The sequence below is a fragment of the Carcharhinus amblyrhynchos genome, chromosome 27 (genome assembly GCF_965287045.1).
Source record: "Carcharhinus amblyrhynchos chromosome 27, sCarAmb.v2.hapA, whole genome shotgun sequence".
Classification (NCBI taxonomy): Eukaryota; Metazoa; Chordata; class Chondrichthyes; order Carcharhiniformes; family Carcharhinidae; genus Carcharhinus; species Carcharhinus amblyrhynchos.
Window position 1 is genome coordinate 6,941,679 of NC_137350.1, and position 25,815 is coordinate 6,967,493.

The window sequence follows — 25,815 nt, forward strand, 5'->3', positions numbered from 1 at the left end:
ACTGATCTTGGCAAAAATTATGTTCCCCTTATTCTCAAAATCATATGTTCCCATTTCCCTCACGTGCCCTATCCAGTTTTCCCTCAAATACATCGATACCATTTGCCTCAATTATTCCCCGTCAGAATTCCGCTCTCTCATCCCTGACTAATGAAGTTTCTTCCGAATTCTCTCTTGGATTTCTCGGTGGCTATCTTATACTCATGGCCTCCACTTAAGCAAAAAAGTTAAAGTTTATTTATTGGTCACAAGTAGGCTTACATTCACACTGCAATGGAGTTACTGTGAAAATCCCCCAGTCGCCACACCCCGGCACCTGTTCGGATACACTGAGGGGGAATTTAGCATGGTCCATGCAGCTAACTGGCATGTCTTTTGGACTGTGGGAGGAAACTGGAGAACCCAGAGGAAACCCATGGAGACATGGGGAAAATGTGCAGACTCTGCACAGACAATGACCCAAGCCAGGAATTGAACCAAGGTCCCAGACACTGAGAGGTAGCAGTGCTAACCACCGTGCCACCATGTTGTCCTAACTCTTGCTTGCTTGAGCAAACATTCTTCCCTCCAGCCACTGCATTGTGTTTTTATAACAATATATAAGCACCAATCACTCAGAACGGATTGTGCTGTGGGTCCATTTATTTAGACTAGGCACATAGGAGCAGATACACAGGTAGGAAGCTTGAAGACACATCAGCAGTAGAGTTGTGTGTGTGGGTGTGTGTGTGTGTGTGAAGACATGGGTGTGGGAGGGGCAGGTGGCAGATGTTACGATTTGACATTGCTTCAACTCAGTAAGAAGTCTTACAACACCTGGTTAAAGTCCAATAGTTTAACCTGATGTTGTGAGACTGTCTAACCTGATGTTGTGAGACTTCTTACTGTGTTTACCCCAGTCCAACACCGGCATCTCTGCATCACGATTGCTCAACTCATCCAGAAGGCTGTAAAGTGCTGAATGGAAAGATGTGGTCTCGTTCCTTGATCTTGCGTTGAGCTTTACAGGAACCTTCTGGTTGGAAGGATGATGGGGGAGAGGTATAATTTGGATGCTAGAGGGAGGTTTTTCACACAGAGGGTCATGGGGGTATGGAATGCACTGCCAAGTAAGGTGGTGGAGGCAGGCACGCTGGACTTGTTTAAGGTGTACTTAGATAGACACATGAGCGAAACAAGGATGGAGGGTTATAGGAGACAGTTTTAAATAAGAGTCAGAGCCTCGGGACGTTCCTGGAAATCTAATGCTACCATGTGTTGATGTTTTGTCTCTTTTACTCTGCAGGTGTGTCGGTCCACCTTGTTATCAAACGAGGGGCATGCACACGGTGGGTCGTGCGTGGGCTGCTCTTGGATGTTTCGAGAGTAGCCTAGTACTTCGTGTCAATGTGTGTGCTTAAAACTGGACCAGCAGATGGGCACCACAACAGCTCAGTGACTATCACTGCTAGCTGTGCAGATACATGGATTTGGGCCAGTATCTGTGGGAGTTTGCGCATTCCCCCTGTGGTTGCATGGGTTTTCTCCGGTGCTCCGGTTTCCTCCCACACCTCAAAGATGTGCTTTTAGGCTGATTGGTGTAACAAATTATCCCTAAACTATTCTCCCCTGAATCTGGTTTCCAATGGGGGTACCATAAACATAGACATGGGTCAAGGGTGGAGGAGGAAAAACACATTGTTAAGATGGCGGCGTGGGCTCGTTGGGCCGAAGGGCCTGTTTCCCGTGCTGTATTGTGCTTTGTTCTTTGTATGGAGAATTCTCCTGACGGCCTTTAGAACCTTGGGGTCATGGCTGTGGACAGAAAAAGGTGAACAAAGCAGCAACCCAGTCGACATTTTGTTTCCCCCAATGTAAAGGAGGTTACAGCAAATGAGGTTTATGGAATTAAATGTTATTTAAATGTCTGCTTCACCTGGAAGGAGTGCGGTGGGATCTGAGACATTGCGGAGAGGTGAGTGTATTAAGAACATAAGAAATAGGAGCAGGAGTCGGCCATCTAGCCCTTCGAGCCTGCCCCACCATTCAATAAGATCATGGCTGATCTGAAGTGGATCAGTTCCACTTTCCCGCTTGCTCCCCATAACCCTTAATTCCCCTGTCTATCAGACACCTATCTGCCTGTGACTTAAATATATTCAGCGAGGCAGCCTCCACCACTTCAATGGGCAGAGAATTCCAGAGACTCACCACCCTTTGAGTGAAGAAGTTCCTCCCCAACTCCAATCTAAACTAGTTCCCCCTCCCCCTTATCTTGAGGCTGTGCCCTCTAGTCCTGCTGTCCTTTCTAAGCGGGAAGAATCTCTCTACCTCTACCCTATCCATCCCCTTCATTATCTTATACGTCTCTATAAGATCCCCCCTCATCCTTCTAAACTCCAACAAGTACAGACCCAGTCTATTCAATTAATGACAGGTGTATCAGCTCCTGTGGCTATTTGAAAGGTGACGCAGGGAGGAAATAGGGTGCTGGCGGTGACGGAGGAGAGGACCGGGGAACTGTCTAAACACCAAAAGGAGTGTGGGAAAAAATGGCGGCATCACAATCAGATATGGCAGAAATTGTGGGAGGTGATCGATTGAATACTGAGGCTGGTGGGGTGGAAGGGCAGGACAAAGGGGGGTGTCCTATTGACCCATTGGGAGGCAGAGGAAGGGTTGAGGCTATAGGTGTAGGAAATGTGTCAGACACATTTGGGGGGCCCTGACGATGGGATGGGGAGAGTCCTTAACTGAGAAAACCAAGAAATATTGGATGCACTAGAATGGAAGGTCATGTAACAAGGCAAAAAATGGAAAAAACTTGAAGAATGGTCTAGTATCCAGGAAGTGGGGCATAAGCAGTGCCGTTGAGGTAGCTGAGGTTGTCTATCGCATTATAATGAGGATCCATTGGCAGTGTGTCCCCAAAAATGGAGAGAGGGAATTGTAGAAGGAAAGGGAAGATTTGGAGGTGGGCCATGTGAACGTGAAGGTGGAAATTGGAAGTACAGTTGATGAATTTCCCCAATTCATGGCGCAGTCGGAAAGTGTCACCAATACAGTCATAATTGCCGCAGGAAAAGAGTATGAGGGAGGAGGATTGAATGGGATTAGAATAATAGATGTTCCACATGCCCCACACAAAAACTGATGTAACTTGGGCCCAGCAAGAATCCTTATCAACAAGTTTTATTTAGAGGAAGTGAGATGAGTTAAAAGAGAAATTATTCAATATGAGAGAGTTCAGCCAGCTGGAAGAGGTGGTAGTGGGTGTAGACTGGTTAGACACCTGTTCAAGGAAGGGATGGAAAGCCCTCAGGCTGTCCTGGAAAGGGATGGATGTGTAAAGCGATTTGGAAATCTGTAGCGAAGACGAAACGGTTAGTACCATGAAATTGGAAATCATTTCCACTCACCCTGTTACCATGGGGTAGAGGCTTTGAATTCAGTGCCAATACCATGGGGACTAATTATTTCCCATCACCATAGTAACAGCTGAACACTCCCCACACTGGAAACATGAAAATGCTGTAAACTATTTTTTCTCATCATTGAACAAGCTTAAAACTGCAGTAAAGGGATATTTAAGCACATTCGTTAACTGCTGTCTGAACTTAGCTTGTGTCACGGCATAGATACAAGTGTTTGTGCAGCAACTCAAGAGCTGCAGCATGAAGCCCATTTCCTGTACATAAGCATTTATAAATATCGATCGATATCCCAATAACCACAAACGCCTACATAAGGAATACACCATTAACATTGCCCAGAACAGGATGAAATTTGCTGAAATAACAAACAGCAATATGATAGATTTCCTTCGACTCTCCATTTCTGGGTCCCTGGATCTTTCCCCATTGCCGTGAGCCCGGAGTCTCTTGCGAGCTCTGCTACTCACTAAAATGTGTCTGACGGTGAAAATATTGAGCAGCAGAATCAGGACAAATGGAACTGCAGGGGTTAGAACGTGATGGATGAACTCAATCATCACCCAGACCCGAGAAAAAAGAACAATGATCGTTACGTCACAAAACCAGGGGTCATTCCTCAGTGAATACCGGCCTGTCAGCATAAAATACCAGAAAATGTTCTTTAGGCAGCTCAGCACAGTTACTGTTCCCAGAATAACTCCTGCCATTCGCTCAGTGCAGTACTTGGTTTTTAGCTTCTGGCAGCAAATGGCCACAAATCGATCAAAGGTGAATGTGACGGTGAACCAGACAGAGCAGTCTGTAGCGGCATAAAGCAGGACCGCATGGATATTACACACTGAGATGGATTCTAGAAAATGAAACTGTTCATTATAAACTATTGGAATGTGTCTCCAGATCAGGTCAAGGATAACCACCAGTAGATCCGCTGCTGCCATGGCCACCAGGTAGCAAGTGACACATCTGGAGAGGCCACTCTTTCCCCAAGACAGGATCACAATCGTCACTATGTTAACTGCAAAGGAGGAAAACAAACCATGAAATTTTGCAACTGTACAAAACTCTGGTGCGGCTGCACTTGGAGTATTGTGTACAGTCCTGGTCGCCACATTATAAGAAAGATGTGGAGGCATTGGAAAGGGGGCAGAGGAGGTTTACCAGGATGTTGCCTGGTATGGTGGGAAGGTCTTACAAAGGAAAGGCTGAGGGACTTGAGGTTATTTTTGTTAGAAAGAAGGAGGTTAAGAGGTGACCTAATTGAGGCATACAAGATGATCAGAGGGTTAGGTAGGGTGGATAGTGAGAGCCTTTTATTCGGATGGTGATGGCTAACATGAGGGGACATAGCTTTAAATTAAGGGGTGGTAATTGTAGGACTGATGTCAGAGGTAGGTTCTTTACTCAGAGGGTAGTAAGGGTGAGGAATGCCCTGCCTGCAGCAGTTGTGGACTCGCCAACTTTAAGGGCATTCAAATGGTCAGTAGATAGGCGTATGGCTGACATTGGAATAGTTGAGGTTAGAGGGTCATTAGATTGGTTCCTCTGGTTGGCGCAACATCGAGGGCCGAAGGGCCTGTACTGCGCTGGAATGTTCTATGTTCTATTTTCCATCAGGCTGGGAGAAAACTTACAAGTATGACTGGGAACTTATTGTACCCTGATCCCTGTGGCACCCCACTAGTTACAGCCAACCAATTTGAAAAGGACCCACTAATGTGACTCTTTGTTTACTCTCTGCCAACCACTTTTCTATCCATCTCAATACACTTGTCCCAATCCCACGCACTTTAATCTTGCCCGATAATCTCTTATGCGGGACTTTGTCAAATGCTTTCTGAAAGTCCAAATATACCATATTGGCTGATTCCCCCTTGTCGACTCAACTAGTTACATCTTCAAAGAATTCCAATAGATCTGTCAAGTATGATTTCCCCTTCATAAATCTATGCTGTCTCTGTCTGATCCTGCCACTGCTTTCTAAATGCTCTGCTATAAAGTCCTTGATAATGGATTTGAGAATTTTCCCCACCACCGATGTGAGGCTTGCTGGTCTATAATTCCCTGTTTTCTCTCTGGGTACAATAACGTGTACCCAGGGTTATTGGATAGGCACATGGAGCACACCAGAATGATAGGGAGTGGGATAGCTTGATCTTGGGTTCAGACACAGCTTGGCACAACACCGAGGACCAAAGGGCCTCTACTGTGCTGCGCTGTCCTCTGTTCTACGTTCCACGAAAATGGATAAAAAAATTCATTGCGAGTTGATTGCTTCGATCCTGCTTCAGTAAAGATAATCTGGGGTAGGGAGGGGAAAACTCCAAGAGTAAGAGCAGAGCGAGACCAGCAGAGTGAATAAGAATGACAGCAGATAATCTGGAGAACAACAGGCACAATAAGACTGAGTGTGTGACAAGGATAAAGAGTAAAAACAGAAAGGGGTTAAATGTGGAACATATAGAATAGATGGACAGAGAGAGACTTACCAGGGACCCCAATAAGAGCGAGGATGGGATAGTAACCTGCTTGAATAACCTGAAGTGAGTATCTGATCCTCCATTCTAATCGTATCCGATCCAGAGAAAGCATGTAGAGAGCTGAAGATAAACCCCGATCCATTGGCGCAACATTCCAACTCATTGTTCCCAGGCTCCAATGCATTCCGTCTCAGGAGCTGGGTTTCCTGCTGATGATGGAAAAACACGAAGATCTGTCCCTTATTAAAAGAGAAGGGAAACCCTCCAGTGACCCAATTAGATTCCATGGAGACCTGAATTACAGTCACTGAACAAACAGATGTGTTTTGTCTCGTGTTCGAGGTCTAGGTGGGTTGTTTTTTAGGGTGGGGTTTAAGTGTGCTTCTGAAGTCTGTAATGAGTAAAGTCTTCTTATTTACATGTACATCATAAGAATTCTACACGTTTCAATTTCTCCAGATTTGTGGCCATGTACATTGTTATTTACACAGTTATTTTGATAGGGTTGGTTGGAGTAGTTATCCAGTCAGACTCCAATCCGTGAAGAATGAATGGCTGGGTGCAATAGGACTGGAATTTGTAGCTTGGGTTCAGAAGGTATTAGAAATGTTTGAAGGTCCTACCACTTTTGGCAAGACTCAATAACTGAAAACTATTACTACTTTTTCAATCCTTTTACGGGTAAGGCCCAAATGTATTGCTTGCCCCTCATTTCTCCTGAAAAGATTGGTGATGATCACATCCTTTGTCATGGATAGCTTGCAAGGCTCCTTAGGATGGGAATTAAGAAACAAAATCTGAAAGACATTTAGCACCTTAAAGTTGCATGAGGGCAAGGTAAGTAGCCACCATCCATCAGGAGCCTTCTCTGTTTGAGGGAAACAGATGGTTATGTAGCTTGAGGAGCTCCACACTGCAACAAGCATTGGACTGGACAAGGAGGCAGATTTCTAGGACAAAGGCGGACTACTTGCAGCTTGGGGGCCACATATGGCCTATTATGTGGCCAAGACATTTTGTTGACCATTTCCCACACCAGGGTAGCCACATTACACAGGTTTCCATCCACATAGTTTTTTCCTATCTGCGTGACTGAAGTGATTCACACGTAAAGCAAAGGCAAGTGAATGGAGATGCGTGCTAATTGTTCAACATTGACTGCGAGAGCGTGCGCTCCCTCTGCATCCAATCAAAGAATAAATATATCTGTTGATTTTACCATTTGAAGTTGATAGTTCTATTTATGTATGGATTAAACATTTTCTATAACTCATTATGAAATATTCAGTTTGTATTCATTGTATATGAGGGCAGCACGGTAGCACAGTGGTTAGCACTGCCGCTTCACAGCTCCAGGGTCCTGGGTTCAACTCCTGGCTCGGGTCACTGTCTGTGTGGAGTTTGCACATTCTCCTTGTGTCTGCATGGGTTTCCTCCGGGCGCTCCGGTTTCCTCCCACAGTCCAAAGATATGCGGGTTAGGTTGATTGGCTGTGCTAAAATTGTCCCTTAGTGTCCTGGGAAGTGTAGGTTAGAGGGATTAGCGGGTATAATATGTAGAGATATGGGGAGTAGGGCCTGGGTGGGATTATGTTCGGTGCAGACTCGATGGGCCGAAGGGCCTCTTTCTACACTGTAGGGTTCTATGATCTTATGCAAAGGCGATGTTTTTGAGGTCAGACAGAGAGAGGACTTGTCCTCTTTTCTTCATGCTCTGACTCTTTTGGCTCACGTCCAACCCTTATTTCCCTGCGATACCTTTCCCTTATCTTGTTGTCCTCTTATCTCCTGGGTCTTTTTCTTCATATATTACTCCTACTCCTGTTCATTTTTTCTTGTGTGGGGTGGTGATTGTGGCAGAAGTAAGTGGTGAGAGTGGGGAGAAAGTGGAAAACAGTTCTGTTGTATTTTAAGTGGCTGGGGGGAGGTGTTGTTGAGGTGGTGCATGTTAGGGGCAGGGGTTTGTGTTTCCATGGCTTGGGGTGGATGTCAAGATGGTGTGTGTGTATTGAAGAGTTGTTTTGGGGGTTTCCTGATTGGAGTGGTTTTGTGTCTTTTGCTAAGTCAGACTTTTTTTTCAGGAGCTGGGAAGGTTGTAGGTGGGATACTGGCGAGAGATCAGGTGGTGGAGAGGAATGTCCTGGGTACTTCCTGATAGGGAAGTTGGGTGTGTTGTCTTCCCATGTCTCAGCACTTTTGCCTCCCATGTGGGTCTGTTAGAGTGGGTGGTGTCCTGGAGCTGGAATGGGATGACTTTTTATTTTTTATGTGGGTATTTTAGAACATAGAACATAGAAAAACTACAGCACAAACAGGCCCTTCAGCCCACAAGTTGTGCTGAACATCTCTACCTACTAGGCTTACCTATAACCCTCAATCCTACTAAGTCCCATTTACTCATCCAGAAGTCTCTGAAAAGACTGTATCCAATCCGCCTCCACAAATGTTTTATGTTGTGGTGGGCAGGATGATGTTGGGGGATTCGAGTAGCCTGTATCGGATTGGTATGTGGGCACTAGTTGGCAGGACAAGTTAGTGTGGGGACATCCTCATTGATCCGGATGGTTTGTGCGTTTGGCATGAGGCCAGGCCTTTTGTTGGCCGCACAATAATTACTTCATTGACAATTTATTTATTAATTTGTGTCCCAAGTAGGTTTACATTAACACCGTAATGAAGTTAGTGTGGAAGGGTACACCAAGGGGGAAATTTAGTATGGCCAATTCGCCTAACCAGCACATGTTTGGTGTGTGGGAGGAAACCAGAGCTCCTGGAGGAAACCCACGCAGACACAGGGATTATGTGCAAACTCCACACAGATAACGACTCAAGCCGAGAGTCCAGCCTGGGACCTGGCCCTGTGAGGCAGCAGTGTTAACATTGTTTTATTGTGTTACCCATCGATAACTGATTTCACATCTCTGACTTACATGTCTGTCTTCACACAATGCTGGCTTTCCTGCTGTCCATCATAGTTGTTCCTTGTTCTCTGCCTTGTGTCCTCACAGTTCATCTTCTGTGCCACTCCTTGTTCCATACCTTCTCCTCCTTGTTGTGGCTCCCTTGTATCCTCCTTCACTTGCTCTGTCAGCTCACTGATTGACAATTGTTTGGGAAATTCTGGTGTTGTTTTGGGGTTGTTTGATTCAGCTTTGGGTCTGTTTGGCTGTTTTTTTCATTGTGGGTTGTCTGGCCTTAGCCAGTGTTTGTGTTCAGGGGGCCTAACAGTTTGTGACCTGATAATGTGGTTCTATCTTGACATGTGACTTGTGTTTCCCAGTTGTGTTATGTTCCCTTATTCCTTCCAGTTGTGTTTGCTTTGTTGTGTTATTAGTTTTTGTTGTAATTTAACTAAGCCCCTAAATATATGTCATAAGTGATGGCTGTGCATATGTAGGAGTGCGTGAGTGTCTTTAGTGGCCAGTTTGCAGGTATTTGTATTATCATGTGGTGATTTAAACATTGTCGTGTACAGGAAGTCTATTTGGTCCTTATGTATTGTCATTTTGATTTTTATTGATGGATGGTGGTTGTTTAGTGTGTTGGTTTAGGATGTTCACTTTGATTTGCCTGGTTTCTGGATAGATAAACCTTTCTAATTGTTCATAGTGTTCCCAGTTGTGGAGCTGCCTACGTGCCTCTAGTAGACATAGTTACCTTTGTCTCCCAGCATAGAATACAACAGCAAGGTAATTACACATGACACTAGTTAGACTTCAGCTGGAATATTGTTCACAGTTCATGGTGTCACCTATAGGAATGATTTGAACACATTGGGTGCAGAAGAAGTTTACAAGGATGGTTTGAGTGGTGAGAACCTTCAGTGATGATGATAGATTGGAGAGATTGGGACTAAGATTTGATAGATGTACAAAATTATGATGAAGCTGGACAGAGTAGATCAGAAGAAACTGTTCCTGCTCACAAAGGGGACGAGAATGAGTGGGCACAGATTTAAAGCGATTTGCAAAAGGAATCAAATGTGATGTTTCCGGTCTGGAATGTTCTGCCTGAAAGTGCAGTGGAGGCAGATTCAATTGAGGCATTGAACTTGGTGTTTGATGATTACTTGAATGGATACAATGTGCAGGGGTGTGGGGAAAAGGAAGGAGAATGGCACCAAGCCATGATGCTCGGTTAGAGAACCAGTGCAAACATGATGGGTCAGATGTCCTCTTCCTGTGGTGTAAGAACTTTGAGAAGTACTAAAGGCAATGGGATATAAGGCAAAACAATCCTGCAATTGTGCCCCAGCTGCTGTACCATGCAGCAGACATGCTTCCCAGGGACAGCAATGTACCTGGGATCAACACACTCGTCAGACAGCCAGGAGCTGGTGGAACCACTTAGCATTGAACATAATGCTTCCTGCACTCAGCGGTGAGCATTCCCTCCCCATCCTTCTTGTTTCCATTTGTTTGGTAGCAAAACCTCTTTTATCCTGATGCACGACCCATTATTAATGTTCCGGATGTGTTTCATCTGTGCAACCTTTCTGGAGCATCCTGGCTGAAATTTGGTGTTGGGGAGCTGAGTTCAGAGGGAAAGTCTTCATTTGATTGACGCAGTTGGAGACACCGGGGATGGGGCCCCGTCCGCAGTGACGGTTTCTCTGGTGAGCGGGCCTGCGCTTTGCGATGCTGAAGACATTGAGATGATAGCAGCCATCGTGAGTGAAGTTGTGGATGACTGTCTCAGTTCCCTGACACAGGCCGTTGATGCTCACATCAGTGAACTGAGATATCTGAAAGAGAATGGATGAAGCGGAGAGTTTCCTCAGTGAAGACTCACTTTCACCCCTTGGAAATCCTGCTGCATGGTGTGTCAGACACTCTGGTTGATTCGGGGAGATGGGTCTGGAGAAGGAGTATCGGTGAGTCCAGTCTCCCGAGAGTTGCTGGTGGATAAATTCCTAGCCAAAGGTTAGAGCTGGCTGCCATGCTTTCACAATCTCAATTTGGAGACTGGCTTGTTGAGATCCGTGGAGCGCATTATAGGCAGTCCTTGACGCCTGGGGTAGGTCGAAGACTGCAATCACTGATCTTATATCCTTAGTGTTCGTTTTTCAAGAGGTGACAAAGACGGCGGACAGAGGAAAGTTGATGAATATCATTTATATGGACTTCCAGAAGGCTTTTAACAAGTTCCAAAACTGTTAGCTAAGGTGGAAGCTCGTGGAATTGAAGATAGGTTGTTGACATGGATAGGGAATTGGTTGAACAACAGGATACAGTTGTAATAATAGGTAATCATTCAAATTGGAAGGATGTGTTCTTACTGCTGCCCCACAGGGATCTGTCTTGGGGCCTCAAATTATTTACCATTTCATTAGCATTTTACATATGACATAAAAAGTAAAAGCATCCCAATTTGCAGATGACAAAATTGGGCAGCGTTGTAGATAGTGTTGAGGACAACCAAGCTGCGACAGAATATCGGTAGATTGGGTGAATGGGCTGAGCTACAGTAAATGGATTTAAATATAAACCAGTGTGAAGTTATCTATTTTGGATCAAAGAAAAGATAGACCAGGATATTTCGTACAAGGCACAAAGTTAAATTCAGAAGATGACCAATGAGATTTGGGAGTTCAGGTGCAGAGCTTCTTAAAATGTCACAAACTGATGCAGAAAATAGCTCAGATGGCCAATGGAACGCTGGCCTTCATTTCTGAAGTATAGGGATGCAGATTTTATGCTGCAGTTGTACAAAACCCTAGTTAGACCCGAGTTAGATAGGGTGACAAAGTTTGCGGATAACACAAAGATGAGTGGGAAAGCGAATTGCGTGGAGGATGCGGAAAGTCTGTAGGGAGATTTGGATAGGCAAAGTGAGTGGGTGAGGATCTGGCAGATGGAGTATAACATTGGCAAGTGCGAGGTTATCCACTTTGGAAGGAATAATAGTAAAATGGACTATTACTTAAATGGTCAAAAATTACAACCTGCTCCTGTGCAGAGGGACCTGGGGGTCCTTGTGCATGAATCACAAAAACCCAGTCTGCAGGTGCAGCAGGTGATCAAGAAGGTGAGTGGAATGTTGACCTTTATTGTGAGGGGGATGGAATATAAAAGCAGGGAGGTCTTGCTGCAATTATACAAGGTACTGGTGAGGCCGCAACTAGAGCACTGTGTGCAATTTTGGTCTCCTTACTTGCAAAAGGATATATTGGCCTCGGAGGGAGTGCAAAGAAGGTTCATCAGGTTGATACCGGAGATGAGGGGGTTAGCTTATGAGGAGAGATTGAATAGACTGGGTCTGTACTCGTTGGAGTTTAGAAGGCTGAGGGGAGATCTTATAGAGACATACAAGATAATGAAGGGGCTAGATAGGGTAGAGGCAGAGAGATTCTTTCCACTTAGAAAGGAAACAAGAACTGGAAGACACAGCCTCAAAATAAAGGGGGAGTCAGTTTAGAACAGAATTGAGGAGGAATTTCTTTTCTCAGAGGGTGGTGAATCTCTGGAATTCTCTGCCCATTGAAGCAGTGGAGGCTACCTCGTTGAATATGTTTAAGTCACGGGTAGATAGATTTCTGATCAATAAGAGAATTAAGGGTTATAGGGAGCAGGCAGGTAAGAGGAACCAAACCACTATCAGATCAGCCATGATCTTATTGAATGGCGGGGCAGGCTTGAGGGGCTAGATGGCCTACTCCTGCTCCTAATTCTTATGTTCTTATGACCCCATTTAGAGTATCGTGAGTAGATATGGGCACCATATCTTAGGAAGGACATTTTGGCCCTGGAGGGAGTTGAATACAGGTTCACAAGAATGATGCTTGGCCACCAAGTATTAAGTTACGAGGAGAGATTAAACGAATTAGGCCTTTATTCTCTCAAACTCAGAAGGTTGAGCGGAAATCTGACAGGGAAGGACAGGAGTAAATAAGGATAAATTGTTTCCACTAGTTGAAGACTCTAGAACCAGGGACCATAATCTAAAAATTAAAGCCAAGCCAGTCAGGAGAGATGTTAGTGAATACTTCTACACAGAGAGTGGAAGAAGTTTGGAACTCTCTTCCTCAAACGGTAGTGGATACTGGTTCCGTTGTTAGGTTTACGCTGAGATAGAAAATTTTTTTAATTGAACAGAGGTATCAAGGGATATGGGCCTAGGACAGGTACATGGAGTTAGGCCACAGGTCAGCCATGATCTTATTGAATGGTGGAGCAGGCTTGAGGGGCTGAATGGCCTATTCCTAAATTCCATATCCTTCAAAATGAAAAAGATGGTCTGCAAAAAACGGTTTTGATTTGGGTTAGGAGATGGTGTGGATGGCAGATTTTATTTGAAGAAGGCAGGATTTGGCCAAGAGAGACTGGGAACAGCTCCCTGTGGGAAGATCTACAGCACAGCAACATCGTGGGGTGGTGAGGGTGGCAAGGGTGTTTCATGAAAGAAATGGGGAAAGTACTCTTAGTTGATCCATGTTATACTACATCTGTCCACACAAACTGATCTAGATCATTTTGATGCCTCTTAACATCCTCCTCAACACTCATTCCTACCATGCTTCACATCAGCAAACTTGGAAATGGTTTGGTTTCCTCATCCAAAACAAATATATCCCTACTTTTCTGTCTGCTAGCCATTCTCAATCTTTGCCAATATTTTGCATGCTAATCTTGTGGGATTTCAAAAGTTTTCTGGAAATCCAAATATACCGCATCTTCTGAAGGAGAACTAAAACAAGTGGAAACGCTACCATTTAGGATGGGAATGGACCTACATTTATCTTCATTAACTTTTCTTTTTACGTGCTTCACCTCCAAGCACTAGGTGGTAGACTGGGGACAGGGATGGGCAAGAAAGTTGCAAGGCTTAATAATAACATTGCTGAGAAAATACAAACTTTAATTGAGTGTTTTGTTTGGATAAAGAACCACAGGTTCTTTCTTCACAATCACACATATGGGCAACACGTTGGCACAGTGGTTAGCCTCAACGCCAAGGGCCTAGGTTCAATTCTCTGCTTGAGTCACTGTCTGTTGCACTTTCTCCCTATGCGTGGATTTCCTCTGGGCACTTTGGTTCCCTCCCACAGCCCAGAAGACGTACTGATTAGGTGCATTGGTTATGCTAAATTTTCCCTTAGTGTACCCCAACAGGTGCCAGAGTGTGGCGACTAGGGGATTGTTACTTTAATGTAAGGTAAGCTGACTTGTTATACTAATAAATAAACTTTAAACACGTTCATTCACACACACACCACTTTGTTCCAGAGAGGGACTGATTACTTAGCTGGTTCTTATTTGAGCGTTAAACAGTAATGTATGCAATTCTTGGCTGAAATCAGTTCAACCAGTTCATCTTGAATCAGCTCAAATTGGAATCAACACTGCAGCTGGAAAAATCACTAGTTCAGTAGGCACTGCCCACAATGCCCAGTTCAACAGGTGCCACTTACTACTGGGCTCTCATTTAGAACTGGACTGTGGTTCCCAGCTGAAAAATATATCCATGGCTACTAGCTGTACTGGAACTTTGAGGGTTTCATTTGAATCTATTCACCTCAACTACTCCTTATGGTCTCGTACCATTAACTGGGCACCAAACAGTGGTCAGGTTTTGTAGATTGTGTTATCTCTTTCTGATAGAGATTTTACATTTGGCCCACAATCAACAAGGGACAAATCAGTGACAATGATCATTTCTCTAAGATTAACAACCCTTCCAACACTCACTGCTCCATTCAGCAGCTCAGTTTTACTTTCCTACAACAATCACTTTCACTCCAATTGTCAGCTGATTTTCCTGGGAATTGGGAGATTTGTAGAATTCCCAAATACAGAGAAATATTCAGGTACAGAACAAGGAAATTGTCATTTGGAGTAGAGTCATCAACTCTACTCCAGTTGTAGGCCAAGAACAAACTGCTCTAACACCTTCAACTGGCTTCACAGACTGAGAAATGAGCTGGAAAATTCCCTCTCTGACACCCAGACCCAAGCAGGGCAAAGCTCCCCAATAACAATGGAGACTTGTGTCTATTATCAATTCCCTTCCCCGTGTGTCCTCTATGACTCTCACAGTTCAGAGAGCCACCTGTCCACATAACAACCTAATCTGCTTCCTCAACAGCTCTTTTAGAAAGCAACCAATCAACTCATTAGTTACTTCAGCTGGATAATCAATTAGGTAGAGATTGAAAGCAATGTGATGCTAAGTGGATGGAAGAGACAGACAGAAGGAGGTACATTGGAGAATATTGAAGGAAGCTGGGAGACACTCCATAATGGTACGTCAATGGCTTTACATTTATGATTAATATTCTGTTAGCCAAGGTGGTTAACAAATGCTGGGTGTCCCTGGGGAGGGTGCATGCAGTGTCCGAGGACACTGTTAATGCCTCCCGTGCCTGCTGGGCATCACAGGGACTGTGGTGCATCATTGACCACTTTAATCACATTTTAATTTGATGTTTTCAGTTTCCTTTCCACTTTGTCTTTTGTTTGGGGTGGGTCCCTTCATTTTGGGGGGGGTGCCCCTTTTAATTTATCCCCTCGTTAATTTGAGGGGGTTTACTTGGTTTGCCAAAAAAAATTGGTGGTTAACCAAATGTGCTACTGAAATTTCATGAAAGAATATAAAAAAAACAGGAGATATCAACTCCTAATATGTCTGTACCATTGATGTTGAATATATTTATAGGTGTATGGTGTGTGAGCAATTGCAGAGCAGGGATTTGAGGTTAGATGGTATCTCAGTGACACTGTCACTGAAAGGGTTAATTAATGTTTTGACACAAGAATGAGGATCAGAATTCACAGTAAGAAGTCTGACAACACCAGGTTTAAGTCCAACTGATTTATTTCCAATCAGAGTTCAACCAGTTCATGTTGCCCCCATCTGGTCAGATAGTGATAGAGCAGTCACTCATGTCATGTTATTAATGCAACAACTTGCATTTATAGAATCATAGAACCATAGAGGTTTACAGCATGGAAACAGGCCCTTCGGCCCAACTTGTCCATGCTGCCCTTTTTTTTAAACCCCTAAGCTAGTCCCAATTGCCCGCATTTGGCCCATATCCCTCTATACCCATCGTACCCACGTAACTGTCCAAATGCTTTTTAAAAGGCAAAATTGTACCCTTGCCCCTTGCACCTTAACATATACCCCTAGGTCTCATTGTTCTGTAACTCTCCCCAACGCCCTACTATTAACTGAGTAAGTCCTGCCCTGGTTCAATCGACCAAAATGCATCACCTCGCATTTATCGAAATTAAACTCCATCTGCCATTCGTCAGCCCACTGACATAAACAATTGCAGTCCCAACACTGATCCCTGAGGCGCATCGCTAATCGCCAACCAGAGAAACATATATGTTCTATTCTGTTATCTGTGATGGGTGACTGTGCAGATTATATTCTTGTCAAGCAGGGTATTGATGAGGGGAAAGTGATGAACCCTACAGTGCAGAAAGAGGCCCTTCGGCCCATCGAGTCTGCACCGAACACAATCCCACCCAGGACCTATCCCCATGTCCCTACATATTATACCCACTAATCCCTCTAACCGACGCATCCCTGAACACTAAGGGACAATGTCTTAGCATGGCCAATCAACCTAACCTGCACATTTTTGGACTGTGGGAGGAAACCGGAGCATCCAGAGGAAACCCATGCAGACATGGGGAGAATGTGCAAACTCCACAGTGACCCGAGCCAGGAATCGAACCCAGGACCCTGGAGCTGTGAAAGGTATATAGCACCTTTAACATAGGAAAGCATTCCAAATGTCTTCACAGAGGCGGGAAAGAAGAGCTTACACCTGGGTTCAGCGCTGCGACCTCAGGTGTCTACAATCTATATGTGAACTTACAAGTATCTAATTTAGACGCAGGAGGAGGCCATTTGGCCCCTCCAACTGATAAGATAGCATAAGATAGCATCTTATCATATGCTATGCCATATGATAAGATCATGACTGATCTGACTGTGGCCTCTACTCTCTTGCCATGATCTTATTGAATGGCGGGGCAGGCTCGAAGGGCTGGATGGCCTACTCCTGCTCCTATTTCTTATGTTCTTATGTCTACCCCTTCTGCCAACTGATTCTCTTGACAGTCAAAAATCTGGCTAACTCAGTATTAAAGCTATTCAAAGACCCTTCAGGGAAGAGAATTCGACTGGTGACCATCTAAGATGTACTCTGTGCCCCTGTTAATAAAGCCCAGGGTACTATATAATTTATTAATGGCTCTCTTCACCTGTCCTCCAACCTTCAGTGATCTATGCACATCTACACCCAGATCCCTCTGCCCCTGACCCCCTTTGAGAATTTCACCCCTAGTTTGATATTGTCTCTCCATGTTTTCCGACCAAAATACATCACTTCACCCCTTCCCTGCATTGGACCTATCTGGCCACTTCACCTGTCAGCCATTTTGAATTGGTCTCACAGTTTAACAATACTTCTAAATTTTGTGTCATCCACGAATTTGAAAATTGCCCCCTGCACATCAAGATCTAGATCATTAATATATATCAGGAAAAGCAAAGGGTACCAATACCAAACTCTGGGAAACACCACTGCAAACCTTCAACCAGGCCAAAAAATATCTATTGACCATCACTCAGCTTCCTATTATTCAGCCTACTTTGTATTTTCAGTTGCTTTTTATCTCTTCTGTTTCATGAGCTATAACTTTTCTCAAAAGTTTGGTGAATTGAGTTACTTACGAAAGTCCATGCCAACAGCATTACCCTCATTGACCCTCTCTGATGCCTATTCAAAAAACTCCAGCGAGTTAGTTAAACATGATTTCCCCCTTAGAAATCCTTGCTAGCTCTTCCAAGTCAACTCACATATTTCCACGTGACTACAAATAATTGCTCCTAGAAGCTTCCCCATCATTGAAGTTAAACTGACTGGTCTCTAATTACGGGGCTGATCCTTTAACTATATGTGGCCTTAGCTGTACAGTGAGCTACAAAGGTGACTGGAAGAGCCACAGTGACTGGAGATTTCATAGAGGAATAGGCAGGAATTTCTGTGGATGTGGTCGTGAATCCAGGATGGCATGGTGGACGTATAAATTCAATGCAACGAGTATGGCAAATAAAGCAGGAAAGCTTAGGACAGAGGTAGAAATATGGCATTATGATATCAACAGTGTAATAGAAACACAATGGGGTCAGGAATAGCGACTTAACCTTCCTGGTTGCAAGGTTTACAGAAGAGACAGATAAGGGGGTAATAAAAGGAAGAGGGTTGGCAATTTTCATCAAACAAGCAATAGCAGCTGTGAGGAGGGATAATATGTTGGGAGGGTTATCAAGTAAAGCCACGTAGATGAAGTAAAGTAACAAGAAAGAGGCAGTTACCTTCAGAGTCAGAAGGAATTAGAAGAGCAAACATCTAAAGACACTAGTCAGACCCCATTTGGAGTATTGTGCGCAGTTCTGGTTGCCTTATTACAAGAAAGATGTGGAAACTATTGAAGGGGTACAGAGGAGATTTACAAGGATGGATTGGGTGGCATGCCTTATGAGGATAGGTTGACGGTTTTTCTCCCTGGAGAGACGAAGGATGAGAGGTGATCTAGTAGAGGTTTATAAGATGTTGAGAGGTATAGATCCGGTGGATTCTCAGAGGCTATTTCCCAGAGCTGAAATGGTCGCTACGAGAGGTCACAGGTTTACAGTGCTGGGGAGTAGGTACAGAGGAGATGTCAGGGGTAAGTTTTTCACTCAGAGAGTGGTGGGTGAGTGGAATCGGCTGCCGTTGGTGGTGGTGGAGGCGAATTCGTTAGAATCTTTTAAGAGACTTCTGGGTGAGTACATGGGATTTAATAGGATTGAGGGTTATAGGTAAGTCTAGTAGGTAGGGATATGATCGGTGCAACTTCTGGGCAGAAGGGCCTGTTTGTGCTATAGTTTTTCTATGTTCTATGTTTAAATACACCTCTGAGGGGTGCCAAAACAATGGGGAAGATAAAGTAGGAAATTTAACAACCACAAGATGAACAAGAATAGTTTTTGTGTGAAAAGAATGGAGAGAACCGAATTCTTAAGGTGCACTGTGGAGAATGTTTTTGTCGCAAGTCCAACAGGAGGGGATTGTTCTCGAGTTGGTTTTTGGGAAATGAAGCTAGATGGTTGGAAAGAGTAGCAGTGGATGAGCATTGCGGTGATAGTGATCACAACTCAGTTAGTTTAAACGTAATGCTCCAAAAGGACAAGGTTAGAACACAAGTTAAAGTCCTAAATGGGGGTAAGGCCTAATTTGCTAAGTGGCTTAGCAAAAGTGGACTGGATGCAGTGACTTGAAGGTAAATTAGTGTCAGAGTATTGTGAGGCATTCAAAGGAGTAGATTCAAGAGGTTCAAAGTAAACATGCTCCCACAAAGGAAAAGGGTGGGACAGCCAATTCCAGGTCCCCCATCACCACCCTGGATGCCAAGGAGCTGAGAGGGTCAGGTAAGACAGAAAAGGAAAGCTTATGTTCGACATCAAGAACTGAATACTACAGAAATGAGTGTCAAAAGTGCTGAGGTTAAATCAAAATGGAAACTAAGCAAACAAAAGTGAGAGCATGAGAGAATTTTAGAGACAAAATCAAGGTAAGCTCTGGGATGTTTCTCAATGCATGAGAATACAAGGATTACAAAGGAACAAAGAGAACCCATAAAAGACAAAAATGGTAACTATGCGTGGAAGTGAATGATGAGGATATGGTTCTGAATAAGTACTTTGCATCTATTGCCACAAAAGAGGGGGGCAATGTTGACCTTGTAGCTACAGTTTGAAGTATTGGATGTGATGAGCAGAGGGAAGGAGTAAGTGTTAAGGGGATTAGCATTGTTGAAAGTGGATCAATCACCAACAGGATGAATGTTCCCCCCCCACAAGACTGTTAAAGGAAGCTAGAAATATGGCCATTGCCTTCACTGTTTCAAATTTTTTTCCATCAGCTGCCTCCAACTAAACCAACTAAATGTCCTTACTTATTATGATAGAAAAAAGTTTGGTATGAGGAGGGGGATTAACTGAACCTGTTTGCTCCATGACTGTAATTAGTGTAATTCTCTATAGATCCTAATTGTGTCACTGGAGAGTTTCCCCTTTTTTTATTAAGCAAGCACTCTCCCAGTGTGTTATTCCATTGTGATGGAAGGAGCATAACCTCCAGCACGAACCAGGGATCAACAGTGCTAAGGGAAGGAGAGATTAGTGCCTGAGAATAATAGATCGGTTTCATAGAACAATGGATCAGAGTCTGAGAATAAAGGGTTGGAATGTTACAGCAATGGACCGGAGTTTATCTTCAGCTCTCTACATGCTTTCTCTAGACCGGATACGAATAGAATGGAAGATCAGATACGCACTTCAGGTTATTCAAGTGGGTTACTATCCCATTCTCGCTATTCTTGGTGTCCCTGGTAAGTCTCTATTTCAAACTATTAATTCTATGGCTGAAGTCAGATCAGACAAGGGGGCAGATCATGGAATTATCCAAGGACCTCAGACAGGATTTTACGATTTCAGGATGAACGAGGCTGTAAAATGCTCTCCTATATATTCTACACTTAGCTGCATTACTGTTTTTGTCACTTGCATTTTGAAAAGATAGAAGATATTGTCTTCAATTTGTTAGGGACCTGATAAGAAAGTCCAAGGCATTTTGTGAACTTAGTGTAGACCATAGCATTTGCATTTGAATTTGGTATTCGGGTGAGAGTAAGGTGTTTTGCTCCAGGTATGATTCAAGTGACCCACTAGGAAGCTTTAATCAAAACAAACGTCATTTAAGAACACAGTTAGAATATACCAAAAAGAATTAGCATAGCTTTTACCAGTTAAAAGATTTAGACATGGCCAAGTATAATCCTTGATGGTTAGCTCTCACTGTTGTTCTAATTTAAGGCCAATACCCCATAGACATACACCATTCTTCAGAAGTAGTTAGCACAGAGATCAAAGATGCTTGCGTGATGCTAGATTTTCAGTCTTTTGAATTCAGGACAGAGATTCAGACAATTTCCAGAGAAGGATCTATCTTCAAAACTGATTCTTGGCTAAAGACCAGGTTCCCAGTTGCCAATTCTCCATTTCTACAGGACTTGGCAAATTGTTCCTGGAAGAAGCCAGTATGTGACTTTCTGGCGAAATTGGGGTGTTGTGATTGTCTACATGATATTGACAGATCTATGGTTAGGATTACAGTGACATGGTGAATGATGATGACCAGGGTCACTTTGCCATTGCAGCTTCTTTCACCTTCTCAGATGCTCTTTTTTTTGCCTGGTCTTCCATTGAGGACTTTTTGCATCACAGTTTGTCAGCATCTCCCTGACCTTCTGGTCAACAGTGATCCAGCCACAGAAATTACCCTGACAGCATTGCATCAGGGATGGTCAGAGAAGACAAACATCTCTCCAAGCAGGGCTCAGGAGAGGTTAATATGGTCTCCAGACCACATAATAGAACAGAGAGTTTAGAAGGTGGCAGGAATGTAACCACAGGCAGAGCAAAAATGGTGACAAGTATAAGAAGGGAGGTGGTCAATGCAGGACTGATGGTGTTGTACCTAAATACGCACAGTATAAGGAGCAAGATAAATGAGCTTGTTGTGGACGTTGAAATTGGCTGATAAGATGTTGTGGCATCACAGACTCGTGGCTGCAAGGGGGTCTAAATATCCAAGGATATGTGTCAGGCAGATGGGCAAAGGGAGCAGGGTTGCATTGTTAGGAAGGAATGGAGTTAAAAGGATAGCAAGAAGAAATATCAGATCAGAAGACATGGAATCTCTCTGAGTTGAGTTGAGGAATCACAAAGGTAAAAAGATCCTGATGGGAGTTATGTACAGGCCCTCTAGCAGTAGTCAGGATATGGGGCAGAAAACAAATCAGGAGATAAAAAAGGCACATAAAAAAGGCAATATTACATTATCATGTGGGACTGCAGTATCCACGTGGACTGGGGAAAATCAGATATGTAGTGGATCCAAGAAAAGGGATTTGTGGAATGTCTAAGAGATGATTTTTTTGGAGCAAGCTTATGACAGAGACTAATAGGGATTAGGCAGTTCTGGATTTGGTGATGTGTAATGAGGCAGATTTGATGAGGGAACTTAAAGTGAAGGAACCCTTAGGGAGCAGAATTTACCCTGCAGGTTGAGAGGGGAGAAACAGGAATCAGTTGTAACATTATTACAATTAAATAAAGGTTGCTACAAAGACACGAGGGAGGAGCTGGCCAGATTTTGATTGGAAAAGGAGCCTAGCGGAAAAGACAGTGGGACAGCAATGGCAGGAGTTTTGGGAGGTTGTTCAGGAGGCACAAGAGAAATTCATCCCAAGGAGGAGGAAACATGCTAAGGGGAGGACGAGGCATCCATGGCTGATAAGGGGAGTCAAGGACAGCATAAAAGCAAAAGAAAAAACATGCAAAATGGTGAGGATTATTGGGAAGCCTTTAAAAGTGAGCAGAGGACAACTACAAAAGCAATGAGGGGGGAGAAGATGAGATACGAGTGTGAGCTAGCTGGTAACATAAAAGAAGATAGGAAGAGGTTTTTTTTCAATATATAAAATGTACGAAGCAAAAATAGACATTGGTCCACTGGAAGGATGAGGCATGAGAAGTAATAATAGGAAATAAGGAAATGGCAGAGGAACTGAATAGGTACATTGCATCAGTGTTCATGGTGGGAGACACCAGTGGATGCTAGAGCTCCAGGAAGCATAGGGGAGTGTGGTGGCCATCACTAAGGAGAAAGTTCTGGGCAAACCAAAAAGTCTGAATGTGGATAAATCACCTGGACTGGATGCTCTACACCCCAGGGTTCTGAAAGAGATAGCTGAGGAAATTGTGGAGGCATTGGCAGTTATCTTTAAGGAATCACTGGAGGCAGGGAGGGTCCCAAAAGACTAGAAAGTAACTGATGTAACACCGCTGTGTAAAAAGGGAAGAAGGCAGCAGATGGGGAATTATAGGCCGATTAGCCTGACTTTGGTCATTAGCAAGATTTTAGTGTCCATTATTAAAGATGAGATCATGGAGTACTTAGAAGTGCATGATAAAATAGGATTGAGTCAGCATGGCTTCGTCAAATCTGACAAATCTGTTAGACTTTTTTAAGGAGGAAGTTGGATAAAGGAGGACCAGTGGACGTGATTTATTTAGGTTTCCAGAAAACTTTTGACAAGGTGCCACACAGGAGACTGTTAAATAAATTAAGAGCCCATGGTGTTCAGGATAAGATCCTGGCATCGATAGAGAATTGGCTGACTGGCAGAAGGCAGAGAGTGGGGATAAAGGGGTATTTTTTCAAGATGGCAGCTGGTGCCGAGTGGTGTGCCTCAGGGGTCAGTGCTGGGACCACAACTTCTCACAAATAGGTTAACAATTTGGAAGAGGGAATTGAAGATGCAGTTGCTGAGTTTGCAGATGATAGAAAGATATTTGGAGGGACAGGTAGTATTAAAAAAGTAGGGGGGGTTGCAGAAGGACTTGGACAGGCTAGGAGAGTGGGCAAAGAAGTGGCAGATGGAATACAATGTGGAAAAGTGTGAAGTTATGCATTTTATAAGGAGGAATGGAAGCATAGACTATTTTCAAAATGGTGAAATGATTTGGAAATCAGAAGCATTGGGCATCCTTGTTCAAGGCTCTCTTAAGGTTAATGTGCAGGTTCAGCTGGTAGTTTTAGGAAGTCAAATGCAATGAAGACTAGAATACAAGAGCAGGGATGTACTTCAACATGGAGAGATTATTACCCCTGGTTGTGCTCCCCATTTTCCAAAACTCATGTGGCAATACCACCATTGGACTGGGGTAAACACAGTAAGAAATCTCACAACACCAGGTTAAAGTCCAACAGGTTTATTTGGTAGCAAACGTTTGCTATCAAATAAACCTGTTGGACTTTAACCTGATGTTGTGAGACTTCTTAATGTGTTTTCCAAAACTGATCCAGTGACAATGTTTCATAGGATCCCTACAGTGCAGAAGAGGCACTTCAGCCCATCGAGTCTGCACTACTGTCTGGCAGAGTAATTTACTCAGGTCCTCTCCCCTACCCTATCTCTGTAACCCCACACATTCCCCATGTCTATCCCATCTAACCTTGGGACATTAAGGTTCAATTTCATAGAATCCCTACAGTACAGAAGGAGACCATTCGGCCCATTGAGACTGTACCAAGCACAATCCCAGCCTGGCCCTACCCCCATGACCCCATGGATTTACCTTGCTAATCTCCCTGACACAATTTATCATGGCCAATCAACCTAACCCGCACATCTTTAGACTGCGGAAGGAAGCCAGAGCGTCTGGAAAAAAACCCACACAAACAGGATCAAATTGCAAACACTACACAGACGGTGACCCAAGGCTGGAATTGAATCTGGGTCATTGGCACTGAGAGGCAGCAGTGCCAACCAGTGTGTTGCCATGCCACCCATTTAGCATGGTCAAGCCACCAAACCCACACAACTTTTAAGTTTTAGCATCACAGTTAGAGTTAAAAATCTCAAGACGTTCTCAGTCAAACTGATAAATCATCTTCCATTATAATGTCTGATTCATTGTTTATTTCCCTTCAGTTACCTCAGTGACGATTGTGATCCTGTCTCAGGGACAGTGCGGTCTCTCCAGATGTGTAACTCGCTACCTGGTGTCCATGGCAGCGGTGGATCTTCTGGTTGTTATCCTTGACCTGATATTGAGGCACATTCCAATTGTTTATGAAGAAGAGTTTGTTTTCCTGGAGTCAATCCAAGTGTGTAATATCCATGCGGTCCTGCTTTATGCTGCTACAGACTGCTCTGTCTGGTTCACCGTCACATTCACCTTTGATCGATTTGTGGCCATTTGCTGCCAGAAGCTGAAAACCAAGTATTGCACTGAGCGAATGGCAGGAGTGGTTCTAGGAACAGTAACTGTGCTGAGCTGCTTAAAGAACATTTTCTGGTATTTTATGCTGACAGGTCGGTATTCTTTAAGGAACGACCCCTGGTTTTGTGATGTGACGATCTTTATTCTCTTCTCTCAGGTCTGGGTGATGATTGAGTTCCTCCATCACATTCTAACCCCTGCAGTTCCATTTGTCCTGATTCTACTGCTCAATATTTTCACTGTCAGACACATTTTAGTGAGTAGCAGAGCTCGCAAGAGACTCCGGACTCACGACAATGGGGAGAGATCCAGAGATCCAGAAATGGAGAGTCGAAGGAAATCTATTATTTTACTGTTTGTTATTTCAGCAAATTTCATTTTGTTGTGGGCAGTGTTAATGGTCTATGCTATATGTAGGCGGATGTGGTTATTGGGGTATCGTTCAATATTTCTACATGGTTTTGTACAGGAAATGGGCTTCATGTTGCAGCTCCTGAGTTGTTGCACAAACACTTGCATTTATGCAGTGACACAGGCTAAGTTCAGAGAGAAGTTAAAAAATGTACTGAAATATCCCTCACTTAAATTGTTCAATTCATTCACTAATAAGAAGAACTGAATTATTGTGAGTTTCCGTCATTTTCTTATTTTATTCCACATTACGATCAAGAATGAAATGTTGGTTGCTATGCCAACAGGAGTATGCTGACGGGGACCATTCACCATGGTGACACTGTTGTGTGTGTGGAACCTGTTCCCCATAATGACAAGGCAGTGTGGGTAGGTTATGTTCCCCATGATAATGGCAGAATGGGGCTGGAGTCTTCTCCTCACAGGGACTGTATGATGACAGGACAGCCTGAGGGTTCTCCATTCCTTTCTTGAACAGATGTCTAACTAGTCAACACCCACTACCACCTCTTTCACTTTCAATGTGAACTCTTTCTCACATTGAACAACGTCTCTTTTAACTTCGTCCAAATAAAACTTGTTGATGTGGGTTCTTGCTGGGGCCTGAACTGCATCAGTCTGTGTTGGAACATTCATTATCCCAAATGCACTCAGTCCTCCTCC

General features: G+C 43.8%; 1 protein-coding gene across 1 annotated transcript; it reads left to right on the forward strand.

The window, feature by feature from the left end:
• Positions 1–20,104: 20,104 nt before the first annotated feature.
• Positions 20,105–25,360, forward strand: LOC145358999 (putative G-protein coupled receptor 139). Its single transcript, XM_080213357.1, has 2 exons — positions 20,105–20,279; positions 24,450–25,360. Exons 1-2 carry the CDS (start codon positions 20,105–20,107, stop codon positions 25,358–25,360), a joined length of 1,086 nt encoding a protein of 361 aa, XP_080069483.1.
• The last annotated feature ends 455 nt before the right edge of the window (positions 25,361–25,815 follow it).